This window comes from Cucurbita pepo, chromosome LG17 (genome assembly GCF_002806865.2).
Source record: "Cucurbita pepo subsp. pepo cultivar mu-cu-16 chromosome LG17, ASM280686v2, whole genome shotgun sequence".
In the NCBI taxonomy this organism is placed as follows: domain Eukaryota; kingdom Viridiplantae; phylum Streptophyta; class Magnoliopsida; order Cucurbitales; family Cucurbitaceae; genus Cucurbita; species Cucurbita pepo.
The window spans coordinates 5,969,492-5,991,489 of NC_036654.1; the positions used below are offsets into that span (position 1 = coordinate 5,969,492).

General features: G+C 36.3%; 4 protein-coding genes across 4 annotated transcripts; 1 reads left to right on the top strand and 3 right to left on the bottom strand.

Moving 5' to 3' along the window:
* Positions 1 to 1,406: 1,406 nt before the first annotated feature.
* On the bottom strand, positions 1,407 to 5,743 carry LOC111778661 (BRCT domain-containing protein At4g02110-like). The gene is given in 6 exon segments (XM_023658612.1): positions 1,407 to 1,717; positions 2,359 to 2,684; positions 2,687 to 2,884; positions 2,887 to 2,995; positions 3,066 to 3,282; positions 5,572 to 5,743. Coding segments are annotated over 5 exon segments (834 nt in total). The 5' UTR covers positions 5,583 to 5,743; the 3' UTR covers positions 1,407 to 1,717; positions 2,359 to 2,385.
* Positions 5,744 to 6,230: 487 nt separating this feature from the next.
* On the top strand, positions 6,231 to 9,839 carry LOC111779235 (transmembrane protein 205). The gene is made up of 3 exons (XM_023659341.1): positions 6,231 to 6,558; positions 7,028 to 7,247; positions 9,455 to 9,839. Exons 1-3 carry the CDS (start codon positions 6,353 to 6,355, stop codon positions 9,668 to 9,670), a joined length of 642 nt encoding a protein of 213 aa, XP_023515109.1. The 5' UTR covers positions 6,231 to 6,352; the 3' UTR covers positions 9,671 to 9,839.
* Positions 9,840 to 11,088: 1,249 nt separating this feature from the next.
* Positions 11,089 to 15,112, bottom strand: LOC111778082. Its single transcript, XM_023657728.1, has 5 exons — positions 14,196 to 15,112; positions 13,433 to 13,912; positions 12,561 to 12,620; positions 12,053 to 12,469; positions 11,089 to 11,959 (listed from the first exon to the last, which is right to left on the bottom strand). Exons 1-5 carry the CDS (start codon positions 14,853 to 14,855, stop codon positions 11,408 to 11,410), a joined length of 2,169 nt encoding a protein of 722 aa, XP_023513496.1. The 5' UTR covers positions 14,856 to 15,112; the 3' UTR covers positions 11,089 to 11,407.
* A 2,011-nt stretch (positions 15,113 to 17,123) lies between these two features.
* On the bottom strand, positions 17,124 to 21,698 carry LOC111778177 (dnaJ protein ERDJ3B-like). The gene is made up of 10 exons (XM_023657861.1): positions 21,390 to 21,698; positions 21,131 to 21,279; positions 20,908 to 21,040; positions 20,507 to 20,621; positions 18,788 to 18,904; positions 18,576 to 18,662; positions 18,314 to 18,373; positions 18,150 to 18,227; positions 17,523 to 17,594; positions 17,124 to 17,415 (listed from the first exon to the last, which is right to left on the bottom strand). Exons 1-10 carry the CDS (start codon positions 21,458 to 21,460, stop codon positions 17,257 to 17,259), a joined length of 1,041 nt encoding a protein of 346 aa, XP_023513629.1. The 5' UTR covers positions 21,461 to 21,698; the 3' UTR covers positions 17,124 to 17,256.
* Positions 21,699 to 21,998: the final 300 nt, after the last annotated feature.

Below are 21,998 nucleotides of genomic sequence, written 5' to 3' on the forward strand. Positions count from 1 at the left end.
ACATCCCATGTATTTAACGAGTTTTTAGCATCTTTTACTTCGGTTGGGTCATGAACTTATTTCATTAAGATTGAATTTAAATTAACAAAAACTTTAGAAATTTTATGTTTGGGTTGAAAAATTTTACAACTAAACAATAGGGTTAGGTCGAAAAAAATGTTCCAACCAAACCCGACCCAATCCACGAACACTTGTACTTACTCTAAATGTTGCTTCTGTATCTACTAATTCTAGGGCAATTTTAATATAGTAATAAGAATACTAGGATGTTTTTAAGCTGAAACCAAGTGATTAATATGTTTATCTCATAAGCTATGTTAACTCGGATCAGACCAAATGGACTATCTTTCATGCTTTCTTCTATTTATCGAGCCTTAGCACCTCAAAAACTACAGTTTGATTACATTCTAAGCTCAATATCACATTATACTTTGATCTCCATGTAAGAAGTAAAACACGAACAAAAAGATAACGATAGCTTTAACTCCTCTTCTCCTTCACAAAAATCTCTAACCCAAAATAAAAGTCTTATCTTTGCTTGGAAGAGATGTAATGGGGTTTGAAATATATTTGATCCTTTGAATAGACTCCATTGGCACATGTCTATACACATCTCTTTAACCAAATTCCCTTTAGGAATAACTTGGGCTCTTTGTTTTATGCCAAAATTCCCACTTACATTAAATTTTATTGTTGCACAAAAAGGATATTAAATTATGGAAATGGTTCAAAGGATTGGGCTCACAAAATGTTCGTCTTAAAATGTCAAATTTTTGTGCAAAAAGACATGGGTTCCACATCTCATCCACACCCTTCAAAGTTTTGAATTCTCCCCCATAACAGAGCAACTTGTACCATTTTTTTTTTGTTTGTTTGTAATTATCAATCCATACCTCAGAAAGAATGAGGTCAGCAATATTTAACAATAACAACTTGTTGTAAATTGCCATGAAGAATAGATTGATTTATGATGTATTGACATTTATTTAGTTTATAACTCTCATTTATTTGGTTCGTAATCCTATATAAAGCTTTGTCTAGCATTGTGTGAAGTTATTGTCATTTTGTATTTGTCTAGAGGTAATTGAGAGAATCTGTGTGAGAGACTTTCTAGTGTGAGAGTGTGAGAGTGTGAGAGATACATTTGTAAACACTTTGATTTTGGTTATAGTGATTGACTACCACCCGTGGATGTAAGAAAATTTCATCTCTCCAAACTATGTAAAGCTTTGTGTATTTGTTTAATTTCTGCTTGTAAGTGTGTAAGTATCATCGATTTTACTTCGCTACAACCATTAGTATTAGAACATTATTGTCGTGGCATTTAGGTTTCAACCGTTGTGTCATCCAAAGTCTTATAAAACCTATTATCTTTATTTGCTGTCATGTAAGGGGAAGTGTGCAGATATGCTGGAAGAGTTGGTTGATCATAAAGGTGATGATGGGACCCAAGAACAAGAAGTTTCCACAGAAAAGCAAGAAAAGCCTAGCCTTTCTATCCTAGTCCAGCCTAGGACATTTAAAGAAACATGTTGCAGATGATACAAAAGTAAAAGAAAATGTCACTATTCACAAACTCTATACTTTCAAATAAACAGCAGTATTACCATTTTAATTACGAAGCATGCAAACTAAATTGCTTCCAAACCTGAGTGATTAGAGAGTCAAACCGCAGCAGATAATCAACTGATGAAATTCTCCAGACCATCTAAAAGACCTGCAAGGAGACAAGCAACTTCATTTGTTTAAACAGGACGGGAATATACAAGATTTAGACTAAATTAACTTTCCTCGTTATTAGAATAAATATGTTTGATCTAACGTCACTCCTATCGGGAGGAAGTCTCACACTGGCTAATTAAGGAGATGATTATGGATTTATAAGTAAGGAATACATCTCCATTGATATGAGGCTTTTTGGAGAATCAAAAGCAAACCATGAGAGCTTATGCTCAAAGTGGACAATATCATACCATTGTGGAGGTCGTGATTCCTACCATGGGGTCGTGGTTCCTTAACTTAGCCATGCTAATCGAATCTTCAAGAGTCGAACAAAGAAGTTGGTAGCCTCAAAGGTATAGTCAAAAGTGACTAGTGTCGAACAAAGGGTATACTTTGTTCGAGGGCTCTAGAGAAAGGAGTCGAGTCTCGATTAAGGTTAGGTTGTTCGAGAGCTACATAGGCTTCAGGGAAGGCTCTATAGTGTACTTTGTTCGAGGGGAGGATTTTTTGGAGGGAGTCTTACATTGGCTAATTAAGAGGATTATCATGGGTCTATAAGTAAGGAATACATCTCCATTCAGGCGAATGGAGATTCAAAGCCATGAGAACTTATGCTCAAAGTGGACAATATCATATCATTGTGGAGTGCGGAGTGCGTGGTTTCTAACAACTTCCGCTTCCCTCAGAATCCTTTCCTTTTATTTTGGGAGTTCTTGCTGTTTCTGAACAAAACCAATCCATTGATGGAGGATTGCAGCAATCTGAACAAAACCAATCCATTGATGGAGGATTGCAGCAATCTGAACAAAACCAATCCATTGATGGAGGATTGCAGCAATCTATATGCATGCCAATTCCACAACCATTTGAACCATCTTCACGGCCACAAATGAGCATCACTTCCCCTCTATCTCGAGACCCGCACTCTTGGCAGGCAATATCGTTATTACTACAATCATCCTATGGGATCGACTCTTGGAAACTTCTTCTGATCTCCTCTGAAGGTTGCAGAAGAATTTTACCGCCCATGCATGAGTATTATACAGAACATGTTTATCAAGAGGATAACCAGGTTTGCAAACATACTCAACCAAGTAATCAGCCGCTACACAGGGTATCTCATCATTTAAGAACTCTTGGACCCACAAATCAACACGTGGCGTGCAGGGCTGACAACAGCAAGATCAACTCCAGACTTCAGGAATTTAGTATAAGGTGGAGATGTGGCTAGAATTGTCCCATCTCCAGCCTTAACTGCATGCTTGAGAGTATCCTGTTTCATGGTTTAGCTTGAGTGGCTGTAATCTAGGATTGCAGATTTTGAAACTTCCAAGCTGACGTACCAGAGGTGTAGCAATAGATTCCCCGTATATGATACTACGCATCCCATAAAAGGCACCGTGGCCTGTTCTCTCCCTCAAGAACCGACACTTCCTAGGAGCCTTCAAATTGATAGCACTGTATTCAGTGAGGCCGTTCTTGTGCCATTCATAAGGCTCCTCCATCAAGAGTTTTCCAGCCTGACTACTATCTGTTAGATAATCAGATTTGAGAATCCACCTGCACCATAGAACACTGTGCTTTAGAACATTGATGTGCACTTAAGTTGTTAAAATGTAATATACAGCAGTTGACTTCTAAAATTTCCTACATGAAAACACAATATAAATAGTAATTCCATCACTTTTTTACCTAATCTTTGAAGTATCATGCATCTTAAAAAACACAATTGACGGAAATAACATGTTATCTTCCAGATGCTGCAGCCGAAAATAATTTTTCAATTCTACGGACTGGATCAGGGGTATGAAATGTGTAGCCTGATATGACCACTGTAAGAACCTCTGCGACCCCTGTTAGGATGGTTGGGAGAGGAGTCCCACGTCGGCTAACCAAGGGGTTGATCATAGGTTTGGTTTATAAGTAAGGAATACATCTCCATTGGTATGAGGCTTTTGGGGAAACAAAAAATAAAGCCACGAGAGCTTATACTTAAAGTGGACAATATCATACCATTCTGGAGATTCGTGGTTCTAACAAATCCTTCCTTTCAAACGCTCGATCTGTCTGAAATTCCTTCCTTTCTAGACGAGGTCCACTCAAGATAAAACATATAGGTTCAGGTTTTACTTCTTTCAAAACTTCTTCAACTTCCATGGATGAATTGGCACTAATCTTTTTTGGCTTTCCTTTGCTTTGTATTAGACTTGACTGTAGGTTTCGCTAAACAATGCTGATCCCTAGCTTTGTTACCCATATCACATGGTTCAATTTCCTTCTCTGACTTACAAACGGGTGCAGTATGGACTTCAGTATTAGGGCCCTGAAGCAACCAACTGAGATTTCTTCCGTCTTCTCAATATTATTTTTCTTTTATTTCACCTACTGCCATTTGACATGAGGCATCAGCTGCATCTCTGTCCAAACTTTCTCCTGAAAACAGTGGAAGTGGCGACTTCAACGGAGTTCTCCTAGACCTAGAGCAAGTGGTAGCACATAGCTGGGTGGACCCTACTGCATTTCATGCATTTCATGGAGTCTCACGGTTGAAGATTGTCGGGAGGTAGTCCATATTGGCTAATTAAGGGAATGATATAGATTTATAAGTAAGGAATATTATCTCCATTGGTATGAGGCCTTTTGGGAAAGTCCAAACAAAACCATGAGAGCTTGTGCTCAAAGTGGACAATATCATACCATTGTGGAAGTCCATGATTCCTAACATAGTATCAGAGTCATGCTCTTAAATGAGTCAAGTCAATAGAATCTTCTCAAGTGTCGAACAAAGAAGTTGCTAGCCTCGAAGGTGTAGTCAAAAGTGACTCAAGTATTAAACAAAGAGTGTACTTTGTTCAAGGACTCTAGAGAAAGGAGTCGAGCCTCAATTAAGGGGAGACCATTTGAACGCTACATAGGCCTCAAAGGAGGCTCTATGGTGTACTTTGTTCGAGGGGACGATTGTTGAGGATTGTTGGCAGGAAGTCCCACATTGACTAATTGGCTAATTAAGGAAATGACAATGGGTTTATAAGTAAGAAATATTATCTCTATTGGTATAAGGCCTTTAGGGGAAGCCCAAAAGCCAAGCCATGAGAGCTTATGCTCAAAGTGGACAATATCATACTTTTGACAATATCATACTAGTGTGGAGAGTCGTTATTTCTAAAAGTCACTCCCTCGTATTCAAAAGTTTCGATATACATGTCAGATGGCACAGAAGCCCGACAGTATGATGCTCATCAAATTTTCTAGGACTAAATCTACTGTTGGCAGTAGGAACTGTCAACACGCTCTTAGGATCAACAATGTTTATACAGTCATCCAATGTCTTTGATGCTGGAATTGTATTAGATCTTTCACTGGTTGGTTGCAAACAAAATTTCATGGCGTTAGGACTCTTCGTGTTCCTCCTCACAAAATGTTTAGTGATGCCACTGCTAGATTCTTCTTCAGAATCCTTAGCCTCAGCTTCAAGCCTCTCCATGTCATAACACAGACAGGATCCTCCTATGACACATACTTAGTAGCGGAGAAACTAAATTCACAAGGCAGTCCCAGTGTAACATCACAAGCACACAATAATCGTGAACATTATAAAATTAATTTTCAAATCGACTCAAACGAAGAACGATTTACATAAACGATCTTATCTTTATTTACGATCACGAGTGCAATTCGGGCCACACTGACCAGTATCAACCCCTCCGCTATAGATTAGCGTGGCCTGAATCTAAAAAGAGATACAAAAACAACAAAATAACGTTCTAAACCAGTTCTCCGACTGCTTAACTCATAGTCATATCAAACAAACAAGCAATAAACAGAGAGTTCAAAAAATATGCGAGATACCTGTTTCTCATCGAAGTGATTGAATCCAAAGAGAACGAACTGATCACCTTAACACGATCAACGAAAACATCAATCTGCCCTCCGGACACATTCGCGGAGCTTGATGGAGAGTGAGATTCTAGCGATGATCTTTGGGAGTAAGAAAATTAAAGAGAAAAAGCGAGCAGTTCTGAATGGCGACAACGCGAGACGAAAATAGAAAGGAGGGAAATTCGGGCAATTTTATTTATTTATTTATTATTATTATTTTTGTGCAATGGCGGGAGGACTGATATTTGTGATGTGGCGCCACGTTTCTCTATCCTGGTCTCGACACGTGTCTCAAGCTGAACCGCTAAATTAAACGTATTAATTAGACCGGCCCGTTTGAACCCGACTTTATTTTCTCAGGGATATTTTAGTATTTTAATTTGCAATTTTTTTGTTAAATATCTAATTATCCACTTTGAATATATTAAAATCGTCTTAATTTAAATTATAGTTATTNAAAAAAAAAAATATATATATATATATATATATATATTTTTTTTTTTTTCAATTATCGACCCAGAAATTAAAATATTTTTTTATTGAATTTAAAATCGTTAAATTAATTTTGAATAAATAAAAATATATTTATTAACAAAATACAATTTTATTTTATTTGTTAATAATAAAACCATAAAAGTTGGCTTGCCAAGCAAGTACACCTTTCTCGGCCATCTTCTCAGTTCTTCAATACCTATTTCCTTCTTCTTCTTCTTCTTCTTCTTCGCACAGCTCGAGATACAGAGAGACAGAGATGGCGTGGTTGACCAGATTCCTAGCGGCGGTGGCTTTCCTAGCAATTGGAGTTGTATTTTCGCCGGAGACCTTCGGATCCAACTCCAAAACTTTTAATGCGCCAAATCTTTCTCTGTATCTCAAATTGGCTCATCTTCTCTGCTACTCTACCGCTTGGGGCGCCTCTCTATGGGTTACCTTCATCGGCGGCATCATTATGTTCAAGTAATCCCTCTTTTCCCACTTCTTAATGTAGAAAAGAATGCTTATCTGCTCTGGCTGTAAGAAAGAGAAGTAACATTTTAGGAAACGCGAATTTGGTTATTTTTTTTCGATCGGTTTGTGTTTCTTGCCGATTGACTGACTTTTATTGATGTTTTGGACTCTTGCTTGCGCTATGATTCTGTGTTTAGGGCGTCTCTAGTCTTGTGTGTACTGTGTGGAGGATGGTTTCTTTGATATGTCTCAGATATTATTGGAGGCAATCTTCTATAATTGCTATGATTTTACAACATTTAGGGTGAGTTTGGATAATTTTTGAAAATTTAGCTTCAATTGGTCATATGAAGATTGAATTTCTATGAAGATAAAATTCCATTTTTAATCCAAATCAATTATAGCATATTATCTTCGAGGGAAGTGTTATTTTACATATTGGTCTGTGATTGCTTTAATCCTGTATCATATACCTTAGGAATCTGCCGAGGCACCAATTTGGTAATCTTCAAAGTAAGATGTTCCCTGCCTACTTCTCGATGGTTGGGATTTGCTGTGCCATATCTGTTGCAGCTTTTGGTTATCTACATCCATGGAAGTCTGCAGCAACTTCTGAAAGGTACCAGCTTGGGTTTCTGATATCGGCGTTTGCTTTTAATTTGGCCAACCTGTTTGTCTTCACTCCAATGACTATTGAGGTAATTTCTTCATTTCTGGAAGGTTTTTCCCCACAAGATATATACGTAATTGCTATAATGCTGTGAAAATGTCTGTTGTGCTCTTTTTTTTTTTTTTCTTCTTCTTGTGTGTGTCTGCTTCTCACCCGCTAGATACAACGTGCATCACGTGGTTTCCTTTATTTTTTAATGGAAAGTTCTTGCCTTGAAGATGCACTCATAAACTTTTGAAAGGGAGTCTATTCTTATCGAAACAGCCAAAATTATTGACTCTTGCTTTCACGTTACTTGGTGCTAGCTAATGCATGAAAGTTACACGAATTGAGAGGAAAGAGTAAAAACTCTCTTACTGATCATAAATGATTCAAGAGGGCTTGGTGGTCTTTTAAGAATGGTTCGTAGACTCGGGAGTCAAATTTTTGAGTCCTAAGGCCCTATGCCTAGGTGTCTACTCTAAACCCCCTTTTCTCCTCTTTTGATAGGACTTTGTGACCTCGTGATAAGTCACAAATTAGTAGTGATTGAATCATAAATTCAGAATAGGGTAGGGTCTAAAAGTGTTTGTCTAGTTTTTGTAATTGCTATTCCCATAAATTTCCGTTGCCCTATTTGAACTTTTTCTTGGAATGATGAATTTTTTTCTTCTTTAAAAGATAGCATATGAACATAAGAGGGCACAATGTTCCAATGGTCTAGAAAAACTCGAGTTAGATACTCGGCCTCGGTTTCATTTTTTTTTTCCCTTATATAAGAAACGTATAATTGAATGCTTTAGAGCCACAAAAAAGACTGCACAAGGACCAGAAGTTGAAAAGGTTTTCCATTTTTTAGTAATCATTGGAATACTATAGTTACAGAGAAAAATTTTGTGATTTGATCTCCACCAAGGTTGAGAAAATGAAATTACCTCCAATATTGGGAATATCAAGGGTTCTCATGATAAGATATCCGTATATTGATGATTATATACTCTTATGCTTTCAGTGGTAAATTTGTTAGTATATACTTTTTTCTTTTTTTTCTTTTTGTGTGCTAATCGTATATTAAATTTTGTTTACATTTGTACTGATTTTTGTTGTATATTATACTAGGGCAATATGAAATGTAGTCAATATATTCAACAAGAGGACTAAAAATTTAGCTTAGTAAGGAGTCTAAGTTAAACGTAGTTTTTATATTTGGCCTAAAATTGATATTAATTTCACGTAACATAATGACTATTTACTTTGTAAGTGAACTGTGAACCCAACTGATATGGCAAGGAAAAGTTATGATACCAAATGATAAGGAATCACTACGAGGGAAGTAAGATTCGGATTACCTTGTCCCTGACTAATATATTTACTTCAGAGAAAACTTATTGCTTCCACTCCATGTGTTCATTGTTCTGTGTTTTTAAGAGAGGTGCATTAAAGCGCTATAGCTCACTGCTTAAGCATGAGGTGGAAAATCTGTGGGCCTACAGCTAAAAAATGTAAAAAAAAATGTAAAATGAATGGAGAAAATACTTTGTATAAGAGAATATAAGAAAATAACTTCGTCAAGCAAAGGAAAAAAAGATATTTTGAATCTATTGGAACCTCTTCTGAGATATTTGTAGGCAATCATTATAAAATCATGGATGGGGAAGTTATTGATCAAATAATAAAAAACATCACATGATGGTATTTAAGTTACTGTTCAACATCATTTCAAAGATGCTTTGAAGTAATCTTGCATTGAGATAACATAGTTCAAAAGTGTATTCTAGGCACACTTTGTAGGTGAAAATTGAAATATAGAAATTTATTAACACATCCCTTATGACTATGATTTTTGTTTCTAATCCTCAAAAATAAATTTGTATAGTAGTAGTAGCTGATGATAGATGTGGAAATTCAGTGTAATGACAAGAATATAACTATAGTAGTTCTTAAATGAGAAATTACCATGAACATTATGAGCTAGACAGTGACACTACTCTATTCGTCCTAATTTTACTTCCTTTGAGCTTTTTATATCTCAATAGATTTACTATATATGAGATCCCACACTGTAGAGAGAAGAACGAAACATTCCTTATAAGGGTGTAAAAACTTCTCCCTAGTAACGCATTTTAAAACCGTGATGCTGACGGCGATACGTAATGGGTCAAAGTGAACAATATTTGCTAGCGGTGGATTTGAGCTGTTACACTAATAAGACAATTAAACTCCGTCTCTTATGTTCTTTCCATTGTTGTTCTTCAGCTGATGAAACAAAGACACAAAGTGGAGAGGGAAAATAACATTGGCGAGGAAGTTGGATGGACAAAGAATGTAGAAGTTGCGAAGGTGAACCCGAAACTTGCAGCGATGAACAAGAAATTCGGTATGATTCATGGCTTATCATCCCTTGCTAATATCTTAGCATTTGGTAGTCTTGCAATGCACTCCTGGTATTTGGCAGGTAAGATTAATCTGTAACTCAAGAATTTACCTTCCCATTTTATGGGAGGAGGAGTAAGTGTATGACTGTATCTTACTTCCACTAAACAATTGTCCTACTGCTCTTTCTCTTGTAGACTGACATTATCTTGTCTGTTTGGATGGTTTGATACAGAAAAAGGTGGAAAATAAATATGTTGTTTTGATATCCGTGTCTATGAATAGTGTCAGAAATAATATCTACCGTGAGATCCCACATCGGTCAGGGAAGAGAACGAAACATTCTTTACGAGTGTGGAAACCTCTCTCTAGCATTTTAATTGAGAAAATATACGTCTTGATCAGTTCAGGTAAACCTCTATTCATATCTTCTTTAAGGGGAAAAAATAAAGAATTTCTCGAAGAAACAAAACTATATTTTCTTCGAGGTGGATGACGGAAAGGTGTTATTGTGGCTTTTCTTTTAATAAAAATTGTCATTAATTTATCAAATTTGATTANATATAATTTATTAAACTTAAAAGAGAATGAATGGGCTTTGCTGAATTTAAGCTCAAAGTAAGGCCATAATTGGATATGTGGTCTTTTATTTTTTTTTTTTTATTTTTTTTTTGAAGTTAATCTCTAAGATATAATAAACATATTTAAATTTAATTTCTAATATAATTGTAAAATCATTTTATGGTGAAAGCACAGAAATTAGCTATTTAAAAATATTTGTGAAGAAAATTTAAGATATAATAAATATATTTAAATTAGAAACTATTCCAAATAGATATAATACAACAAAGTAGATATTATTTTTGTGTTTTAGAAAAATTGATATATTATTTTCGGCTTTGACAATTTGCACAAGCATTTATGACATTGTACAACACACGCTCTTCACGCGCCTATGAACGCGCGTATAATTATGCTTATTCCGAGTTGTAGTGTCCCCACCAATCATTGAAGCTTTCAGTCAAAAGTTCTTTTAATTAGACCAAATACTAAAATTTATAATTAAATTATAAATTTAATCTTTATAACTAAAAAAAGGTTAAATTTTGTATAATTTTAACAATTATTTTTTTTAATAATTTGATAAATTTTATAAATAGTCTTTTAATTTAAGAAAATGGGTAAATTTATTTTTGAGATTTTTATCCAATAAATTTTAACGGAACTAAATTTATAATTTAATTTCCTTAATTTTTTAAAAAAGAATAGGGTATATTTTTCACTAAAACCCATAATTATAATCCAAATTAGTGCAATTTAAATAAAAGTAAATTCAATCACCCTTAAAATATTTCATTTTAAAATGTAGAAGGTGAAATATATATTAAACTGTTAAGAAAAAGAAAAAGACAAAAGAGTCTAAAATTCTAAACTTTTTTATTAAACCTTCTAAAAATGTCTTTAGTAAAATATAAATTATAGTAAAACGTGATAAACAGAGAAAGAACACAAAAGTGTGCAACAATAACTCATGTTAGTCGTAATCTTACGACCGCCTAACTCATGTTGATTGTAATAGATTACGACGACCTTTACAACAATAGACCGAAAGCACCATTCAAAGTTAATTACAGACGAAGAACAAGAACAAGAATTGTGTACAAGCAACTGTTTCTTGGAGTTGAAAAGGAATTTTGTTCCAACAACACATAATATTGAACCAGCAACACGAGTCGATGTCGATGATGATGTTGCTGTCTATATTTTGGAACCAATGAATAAAGAATCTTTGAACTGTTTGGCCAACCGAATAAACAAGAACTAGAGCGTAGTCTTTTAAGTTCTAACCAACCACCCATTGACTTCAAGTAATAGCAATCTAGCAGGGAGCAGCAGCACCACAAGCAGATTCATATGCTGTGAAGCAACAAGCCTACTCAACCGTCTCAACGACTCTCGTCCCGTTTGCAGGATACCAGAGATTGAATTGGCAGGCTGTCCGATGATGATTCCTATATCGACGTTGTTTGGAGACACGAGAGCCCACCAGACCTTGCGCCGATGTTCTCTCCTTGTTTTCCTTATGCGGGTTAGCTCTTGACGAATCACTCCTCGAATTGACCTTAGGTATGAATTCATGTCGTGATCTCTTTGGATAGTTCCACCTGAACCATACGCGGATCGATCGCTGAGGGTCTCGAGTGGATGCGGCGTGTTTAAGAATACCTTTTGTGCTGCTCGGAGTTGCTTCTCTGCATCATTGGCATCAGGTTGTGGACAGCTTAAAAGATACAGACCACTGCCTGAAGGAAGAAGATCATGGCTTGGAGAGAATTTATGATCGGGCTGCAGAATTAGAAGCTCGCCCATTGGTGCATACAGCAATTTCTGCAGTTTATTTAGTTCATAATAGTTAGATCATAACACTTCGACCAAGCATTTGTATCATTTGATCCATGTAATAAAAGATTTGAAGCTCACTTGGTTAATTAGACATGGATGATTCCGGAAGTTCCTATTGACAGCTTTAAGAAGTTCTGCGACATGGTTCGGATACTGGCACGAGAATGCTCGTGGTACTATGTCTCTATGTAATGTAACAGCTTGAAGATGGTTCCGAGGCAAACCGAGCTTGCGAAGTAAGTGGTCACCTCCACACATTATGGATGGTGCACCAAATGTAATGACAGGAAGCAAGGAAGAAACAGGGACCTTATTTCTTATCAAGAGCATGAGATTTACAAGCAGTGCCAAGCTTCCCCCGAGAGAATGCCCCGTAAACCGAAAGTTTGCGCGGTTACCATGAGATCGTAGATGTTCGAGTACATCAGGCAGCATCTGTTCATATATTCCTTTAGCAGCCTCATAGATTCCTCTGTGGACAAGGACTCCTAGTCCCTAAATAATAGGGCATTTAGAACATACACCAGTTTGTTGCGTATTTAAAGATTCATCATATGTCAATAAAGTTTGAAGCAAGAATTTGTACCTCGAAATCAATGGGTTCAAAAAGCAAATTTGCTTGCCAAGATGCCAGTGACTCAGATCCCTACACCAAAGGAAGGAAAGACCATCAAAATTAGGCCAAATACATAGTTCATCGCTAGCTGATATTGTCCGCTTTGACCCATTACGTATCATCGTCAGCCTCACAGTTTTAAAACGCATTTATTAGAGAGAGGTTTCTACACCGTTGTAAGGAATGTTTTGTTCTCCTCTCCAACCAATGTGGGATCTCACAATCTACCTCCCTTGGGGGCCAACGTCCTCGCTGGCACACCGCCCAGTGTTTGGCTCTGATACCATTTGTAACAGCCCAAGTACACCGCTAACAAATATTGTCCGCTTTGGCCCCTTATGTATGGTCGTCAGTCCCACGATTTTAAAACGCGTCTGTTGTGGAGAGGTTTCTACACGCTTATAAGGAATGCTTTGTTTTCCTCTCCAACCGATGTGAGATCTCCCAATCTACCTCCATTGAGGGCCAACATTCTCGCTGGCACACCGCTCGGTGTCTAGCTCTGATATCATTTGTAACAGCCTAAGTTCACCGCTAATAGATATTGTCCACTTTGGTCCATTACATATCAACTTAAACCTCACAGTTTTAAAACGCGTCTATTAGAGAGAGTTTCCACACCTCTATAAGAAATGTTTCGTTCTCCTCTCCAACCGACATGGGATCTCCCAATTATAACAAGTGATTGTTAATGCTTAGATTAACATCATGAAGAACCGAGATCCTCGGTCCAAAAAAGAACGAAATCTGTTTAAAACGGACCAAATGCCAACCTCCAGCGACCTCATGCCGAGGCTATTCCTCATTTCTTCATTTTCTAGCAAGAGGGAAGGTAAATGTACCTGGATGATGAAGAATCTTGTACCGCTCTCAACCTCGTCGCACACGAACCATTCGCAAGGTGATGACCGAGTCGAATTCAAATTATCTGCAACAGCCTGCTTCACTTCCTCCTTTGCAGCAACAACAGCAGTAACCGAGTCGGTGGTTGCCATCAAAGAAGCCATCTCTGAATTCATCATGTCAACATTGTTCTGACTTGCTTCAAGCGAATCCCCAATTTTAGAGGATCTGAATGGAAGTATGTTTCTGGTATGAGAATGCAAATAAGAAGCAGCAGAGGCAGCAATCTCATAAGCTGTAGATGCACTTATTTGATATCCATCCTTCTGTTCTTCACATTGTTCATCATTTTTTAGATCCTTTTCAGCCTCTTTAGATTCAGATGGCTCTTGGTTTTTCTCAGTTTTCATAACTATTTCCCTCTTTTCTATTGAAGAAGTTATATAGCGTAAATTATAATGCCTCAGCAGGTTCTTCGGCTGGATTAACCAAAATGAAACCAGATTTATAAGAATCATCCACAGACGAATCAAAACTCAAGATCATAGAAGGAAAAGAGGAACTGATATGATAAATCAACATAGCAGAATCATTCCAGATCGTTTCTGTTCCTATCTATCACTGAAAAACTTCTTGAAGAATGAAGTGATCCGTAGTTAAAAGCCATTCAGATCGCTCGACTAGCATACAAATCTTGACATGGAGTTCTTTAATTTATGAAACAAAATTACAAAATTCTTGATATAGAATCAGATTATGTACCTTAATTTCGGAAATGGAGTACGCGAGGTTCCCTAGATACGACATTTGAGCATATAACCTCGCTTCAGCCAACGAAACCCGTCTTAGCAATCTGGAAAACGAGTGTTCATCAAATTCAATCTGTTCTTCATCTTCTTCCTCAACGATTCTGCAAGTATCACAGCCCTCTTCTCCATCACAAGCACTTGCTCGATCTTCGTCCATCTCGTTTTCAACCACTTCCTCAGCATTTCCCTGCTTCTCTTCCTCTCTCCACAGAGATCTCACTCTTAAAATCTTCATCACCCAATTTCCATCTCTCCACTCCGATCCAATTGCTACATTCTCACTTTCCTCCTCAAGAACGACTCTCCGATCGTTTTCACTCTCTACCAAAACGGCGTCGTCAAGCGCCAAACCGCCTCGCCTCGGATTCCCAGCTTCACCACTCCGACTCCACAGCGATTGCAGAGGATGCTTCAAAGAAAACTTCCGAAACGAAGATGAAGAAGACGACGAAGACGGCGAAATCATTTTCTGCGGTTTCTCAACCGCCGCCGCCGCCGCCGACCTACCGGTTGTACTGACCTGAGATGGATTCGCACGAACATCAAGAGCCGCATTCACTGAAAACGACGAAGAAATCCCATAGGTTCCAGGATTCAAACAGAAGATATCCATCACTTCGTTGTTTCCAAAACCGATTTCCAATAAACAAAATACTCTGTTTCTTCTTTGGCTTTGGGTCTCAAGAGTTATATCGATCAAAAATTACAATCAGATTCCGATAATTACACGAGATTCACGCAAGCAACAGCGTATAAAATAGACTCCAACGATTGCCACGATCTTTGAATTTGGGTTGTCCTGTTGAACTCCGACGAGAAATTCGTACACACGTATTTAGAGAGAGACAGGCAAGAGAGAGAAACAAGGAACTGTGCATTTATAGGCGGAAGCCACGAGGAGACATTAAAACGACGCCGCTTTGTTATGGGTTGTGAAGATAATTTAATTTCCCACGAAAGCGCGTGAGTACAACGCCCATTTGTTTCAAAAGTTTCTGGAGCTATCCGGATTTAACCACGTCAGCAAGCGCGTATATAACACGTTGACAAAATACAACGCAGATACCTGACGTGTCCGCAATATCTACGTTCTCTTCTTTCAGTGTTGCACGACTTCTCATGATGATCGTTCACCTACTCGCCTGCGAGTACCGGACCAATTTCAACTCGCCCGATCCGGTCGACACCTGGATAGTCGTATTTCCCACGTGGAGTACTTCTAAACCGTTCGATTTTTTCTACAACGACAATTGCCGGTATTTTTTGTTTTTTTCTTTTTCGGAAAATGGGACTATTCCGATTTTGGACTAAATATGGATAATGTTTTGTCGTTTTTTAGTTTCCGTGTAATTAAATTTCAAAAAATAAAAAATTAAGCCGACTTATTTTTCATTAATAAACGGGTAAATTGTTGAGTTAAAACTAATTAGTGTTTTATTTATTTATTTGTAACAATTGAGTTTTTAATAAAATAAAAAATATAATTGGTGCTAGTAAAATATTCTAGTTCACTTGTAATTAAAAAAAAAAGATTATAAATTAATTTTGTATTTAAAAAAAAAAAAACTATTTAAAAATGGTCAATTATTTAAAATAAACAGTATAAATCGAGTTAAAAATTTTAATTTATATAAATTATAAGTCTGAATCTAGGTATGATTTTAAAAATTAGAATTTCGTTTTTACATTAAATTATAGGAACTAATTTTTTTTTTCAAAGTGAAATTAGTTTTATATTTTCTTTTTAAGCAACGTTTTTTCATTTTAATTTATAGAACAAGAAGGCACCATATTTATATTAGTAAATATCAAAATATTAATTTAACAAAATATAATATATGAAAGTTTAGAGGTAAATGTCACAAGATTAATCTAACATAACAATTAATAGTTAGGAATTATTGAAACTAGTATATTAAAGTAGGAATAATAAAATATTTTACATTTTCTAAGTTAATATTTAAATTTGAAACTATGTATTAAAAAAATTATGTTAATCCTTCGTATTAATATTGAAAAGAAATAAATGCCTTTATTGATTTGAAAACTCTACCTAAGTTAGCACATGCTTTTAAACAATATTATAGGCGCATTAACGTTAAAAAACCAATGGTCTATTATGAAATATATAATTTAATCAAACAAAAATATATTTTAATTGAATTTGGCCCATTTAAAGTTCTGAGTTTTTAAATTCATAATCCAAAAAAAATAGGGTTGATTGGATTTTTNGTTTTTTTTTTTTTTTTTTTTTTTTAATTGTGAGATTCCAAGAACAAAACATTTTTTTATAAGCATCATCTATCGGTTAGATTGGCTAGCTGAGCTGCCGTACAAGAATATACTAATTTCATATTTTTTAAATGGAAAATATAGTTATTTTATTTTATTTTTTAATAAATAACTAAATTATATATATAGGTGAGATTTGGATTGCAGCTAAGATCCGTTGAGGTGGAGACTAGTACGTGGAGACTAAGTATCTGAAGAGGGAAAAGAGAATTCAGCTGGTGATTTCTGAAAAGTCTTTTACCGTTCTTTGAGGGGGCGCAGAGTAGTCAAATAACGACTTTGCTGCAATAGATGGCAGAGGGTCCGTAGTACCCAAAGCACTGGAGTCATCCTGTAGCCAAGAAGGAGAGAGGAGGGAGAGGAGTGCTCCTTCTTAGCTAGCTCGAAGTCAGCGTGCTAATCTTCTCTAAACTATAGATACCAATATATTTTGATTCACTAGAGGAGTAAATTTGATTCTTAAATCCTAATTTGTCATAAATGACGATGTAAAAAAAAAAAAAAAGGTTCAACTTAGAATGAGTTAACAATATGAAGGATGAATATCATTATAGATAACATGTTAAATAAATCAATCAAAACTTCTGCAGGGCTCAGCGATACCAAATGTTTATAATGATCCACCACATGCTACAGCCTACTACAATGGGTATATATATATATATATATATATATATATCTTTTTTAGCACAACAAAAAGAAAGAAGAAAAAAAAGAAGAAACTAACCAAGAATTTTCTGGATATTTGTCTTCTGATCCTCTGTTAACGATGTGGGAAATAACACCTCAAATGTGACATAAAGATCCCCTTTCTTTGTGCTGAAATGCAATGGCATCCCCTCTCCTTTGAACTTTCTTACTTCCTTGGGTTTTGTAATTCCCTAATCATGATCACAGTAACAGAAGTTATTTTGGGTTGTGATTGGATTTATGAAGGACTTGATGATGGAGATAGAATGCAAAAAAAGGTGTAAATACTCTGGCTCACCTTGGTTCCGATTTCGACTAAATGTTCGTCGAGGTGTTTGAGACTTTTTTCGAAACCGACCAGAGCTTGTACCTGATCGATTGAAGTTGTTTGAATGTATTAACTTCGAGAATCAAGAAGACACCCAAGAAAGTGATCTAGTGGGTTCAAACGTATTAACTTTGAGAATCAAGAAGGTGCTCAAGAAAAGTGATCTAGTGTGTTCAAACGTATTAATTTTGACAATCAAGAAGATGCCCAAGAAAAGTGATATATTGTGTTCAAACGTATTAACTTCAACAATCAAGAAGACGCCCAAGAAAAGTGATATGTGTTCAAATGTTTAACTTTGAGAATCAAGAAGACCCCCAAGAAAAGTGATCTAGTGTGTTCAAACGTATTAACTTTGAGAATCAAGACGACACCCAAGAAAAGTGATCTAGTGTGTTCAAACGTAATAACTTTGAGAATTAAGAAGACGCCCAAGAAATGTGATCTAATGTGTTCAAACGTATTAACTTTTAAAGGGTGACTAGGACTCAAAAAGCCTTAATACTAAACAGCATGCGTCCAAGTAATGTAAAGTTTAGTAGCCATAGGGTTGTAAAAGATCAAAATAAACCATCAAAAATATAGTTTCAGAGTTACCAGGGTGATGGTCACAGTAGCATGTAAATCATTGCCTTCCCTTCTGAAAAGATCATGTGGTGCGGTGCGGATGCGGAACTGTTGAACATAAAAGTAAATGATTTTCAAAACTTTCAGCAAATACAATCACAATGGAACTAGTTGAATAATGGAAAAGAACTAACTCTAAGATCTCCAGCTTCTCCATCTATCATAGGCTCACCATCTTCATAGAAAGTGACCTCCTGCAACACCAAAGGGTTTTTTTATGTTCATGAAAGGAAGTACGTCACTGCAAATATCTCAAATTTATGGATTCAAAGTTGTCGAATCACTTCTTTAGAGAACATTATAGTTTCAAAGATAAATTTAAGCATTCTGACTCAAATATGCAACATCAGCATATGCTTTCTTGAAACAATCCAGATGAAGATTAGTGTTTCTTACTTGCCCATCTTGCATTCCTTTCTCGATATCGACAGTAACGAAGTATCCTTCTCTTTCGAATTTAACATTGGGGCATTGCTCACAGACCTGAAAGAGTAAAAGAAAGAACAGACACAAGACTCAATAAAACATGATGAGTGCAAGAAATAATTGAATTTGTGAACAAGTGTTGGATGACTTAGTAAGAAATTTTGTTAAACAAGAACACATACTTGTTCTGTCATCTGTTGGAACATTCCAGGACCAATCTGCTTGTGATAGACTTCATTTCTACAATTACACCGCCTCTTGCCTGGTGCTGGCTTTAATATGTTTTTTTCCCTCCATACCTGGAATCCAATGTTGATAACAGCCATTAGCAAATTTTACAGTCAAAATACTAGGGGATGTAGAGATTAAAGAAGAAAAATCCAATCGAAGCAAGGAGAAGGCTCCAAACAGCTATGGAAAAAAAAATAGTGGGATATCACCATTAGAGTGGTAGAGCTCAGCTACAGATGCGTCTTAGTCCATAATTTTCAAAATTGAAATTGATAATGAGAAACAGTATCCCTGGATCAAATCTATTCAGAGGCATATGAAAGAGACCAAAACCACATTCATATACAATGATAACTTCGGGACGGGAGAGGCGCCAAGGTTTAAATGGTGAATTGAATGGAGGACACGAGGACTTCATTTGAGGCACAGTTTTATGAAAATGGTTTTCTAGAACAAGACATGATTTTAATAGGAAACAATTTCATGATCAAATGAAGTTACAAGGCAAAAAAGTTAACTGAGTCTAAGGAATGACAAAGGTCCTCTCCGACCAGATACAAATGAATGAGAGATAATTGCAAAAGGCCCCAAGAACAAGTAAAGAAAACAGATTCCTCTCATTAGAAGATCCTGCAATTTCTTCTTCTAACCACATCTCCCATAAAATGAACCTAATGGCATTAAGCATGGTTCATAGCTTTCTCCCTGAAGTAATGGAATTATGGCCATATAAAACAAAGCAGAGCAAATTGTGAGCCCTTCTAGGGCACCTTAGGGAAAGGAGGACCATTGTTTCAATTTCTTGTTTACAAGATCAAACTAATTGGAAGAAGATGTGATGACAGTGTTTCTTCTGAATCCTATAATAGAGATATGAAACCGTCTGACGGAAGAGTCCACAAACAGATTTTAACTTTTTCAGGATAAGAATTCCTATGACATTAAAGCCACTAAGAGAGTTCTTGTAACTCCTCTGGCCAACTTTTGAGATTATCTCTCTCCCTTTTACGTAATTTTTCTTTCTTGTTAACAAAAAATACTGGCCCATAAGCAAATAAACAAGTAGACCAAGTCATAAGGTTCCAAATGTTTCAACTGGACCAATTACACCGTTAAAGGCCAGAAAGATTAAACAAGCATTCATTTTTCATCTACAAAATTGGATAGGTTCGGTTCAACCTCTATTTCATGTGTTACAAGTTAACTCAAGTGAGAAAGAACCATTTGAAACTTTGGAAGTTAACATTTGCAAGATTGAAGTGGAGAATAAGGTTGCCATAATAGCACTTTGATTGATAATTTCTTTAAAAACTTCATTTATTATTTTAATTTCATAACCTCTTGTAGTGGGCATTTGGTAGTGAGAAGTTACCACACTTACCATTCATGGTCATAACTCCTGCGATCCAATTTAGAATTTGGTTCCAAATCTTGCCTCTAGATCCTTGATTTTAAAAAGTAATCTAATTTTAGTCTTTATCTCTTGATTGACCCAAATTTTGTAAGATGTTAATTCTCTTTAATTCAAGGGTTCTTGCTTGGATCGATAGACTAAAGATTAGGATTGCTTGATCACAAGTCATTTCGAAAACTTCACGAAACCGTCCCCCCCAAATAATACCTCGGAAATATTGAGCAATTATGTAAAATGCAACAGGAAAATACCTTACCTTCAATGAACCACCCATGTAGAGATCTTCTAGTGATGCATCTAATTCCACAATTACGTCATCCCCTTTTGGAATTTTCTCTTCCTCCTCCATACCACCTCCTCCGCCAAAAAACCTTCAAAATTTACAATGTCTGTACTCAATACTCACACAAAATCTCAGAATTGAAATCAAATTACCACAAAACCCCCAAAGTTCTAAGCAAGCACACAAATTAGAAGCCATATCTAAACTAAATTGGATAGCCTGTACATGGAAGATCATGGCTAGAGTCAGTTACACACCATTACTTTGCTTCAATAATGGACTTAACATCAAGAGCTGTAACCAATGATGACTATGCGAACCATAGGCAACCCCATCAGAGAAAATTCAATATGCAATAAGAAAGATTAACTTACTGGCTAAAAATATCCTGAATGTTCATTCCCATCCCTCCTCCTCTACCTCCACTGGCAGCATGCTGTTTCAGACCTTCCTCTCCATACTTATCATAAATGTTTCTCTTCTCCCCGTCCGATAGAACCTCGTAAGCTAAATCACACAACCAAATTAATAAATCCAGAAGCTGAAAAGTAGTGCACAATCTTGGAAAATAATATATCAAATGGGGAAGAAAATTACCATTGCTAATTTCCGCAAATCGTTTATTGGCTTCCTCATTTCCCTGATTCTTATCAGGATGGTACTTCAGAGCGAGCTTCCTATAAGCCCTTTTGATCTGCTCGTCCGAGGCACCCTTCGGCACCTGCAGTATGTCATAATAGCTCTTCCTGATAACAAAAGAAACAAGAAAAATCAGCAGAAAGCGAGATGAAATATAGCCATTGCAGTGAAGCAACAAAGACGTATTCGAGATGAGTGTTGCGTCATTCAACAATACCCTGCAATGCCGGAAAAAACGTAGCAGAAGGCACAAACAACGAAGAGGAGCTTCGTTCTTCGGTGCGCCATCTGAGAGAGTGATCAACGATGGAAGAAACACAAAAGAGGGGATTTCAAACTCTCTGAGAGACGATTCGGAGTTTGTCCGATACGATCACAGATCAATGAGGCACATCACTGAATTTTCACGAAGATCAAACGAACTTCCTACTTGCCCTTCTTTCAAATTTTCGCTCTGGAATTCAGGACCGGAGTCGTCACCTGAACTTGGTCGTCGAATTGATTCCACGAAAACAGAAATATGGCGAAGTAAATGACTTTGTCCAGTGACTACGCTTGGCGACGTGTTCTTCTTGGAATGGACCAATCAAATGCGAGCTTATTGAATACCAACCAATCCTTTCCTGCCACGTAGGAGTTCGCTTTTCCCAGCTTTTATAAAATAAAAAAACGAAAGAAATTTAAATATAAGTGTAAAAATTACTATTTTAGTCCATTTAATATTTTTAATTTATATTTATTTGTTATTAAAATAAATTCATTTAATTTCTTTTAGCACGAGACTACTCTATATAATTCATGATCATTCACTAAATCCCTAGAACAA

Excerpts from the sequence above, each read along its gene's own strand:
- LOC111779235 (XM_023659341.1), top strand. The coding sequence starts at position 6,353 with ATGGCGTGGTTGACCAGATTCCTAGCGGCGGTGGCTTTCCTAGCAATT. Across the intron at positions 6,559-7,027 it reads GGCGGCATCATTATGTTCAA|GAATCTGCCGAGGCACCAAT; the intron begins GTAATCCCTCTT and ends CATATACCTTAG. Across the intron at positions 7,248-9,454 it reads TCACTCCAATGACTATTGAG|CTGATGAAACAAAGACACAA; the intron begins GTAATTTCTTCA and ends GTTGTTCTTCAG.
- LOC111778082 (XM_023657728.1), bottom strand. The coding sequence starts at position 14,855 with ATGGATATCTTCTGTTTGAATCCTGGAACCTATGGGATTTCTTCGTCG. Across the intron at positions 12,621-13,432 it reads CAAGATTCTTCATCATCCAG|GGATCTGAGTCACTGGCATC; the intron begins GTACATTTACCT and ends CCTTTGGTGTAG. Across the intron at positions 12,470-12,560 it reads TTGAACCCATTGATTTCGAG|GGACTAGGAGTCCTTGTCCA; the intron begins GTACAAATTCTT and ends CCTATTATTTAG.
- LOC111778177 (XM_023657861.1), bottom strand. The coding sequence starts at position 21,460 with ATGGCGCACCGAAGAACGAAGCTCCTCTTCGTTGTTTGTGCCTTCTGC. Across the intron at positions 20,622-20,907 it reads ATTCAGGATATTTTTAGCCA|GTTTTTTGGCGGAGGAGGTG; the intron begins GTAAGTTAATCT and ends TAAATTTTGAAG. Across the intron at positions 18,663-18,787 it reads TCCAACAGATGACAGAACAA|GTCTGTGAGCAATGCCCCAA; the intron begins GTATGTGTTCTT and ends TTACTCTTTCAG.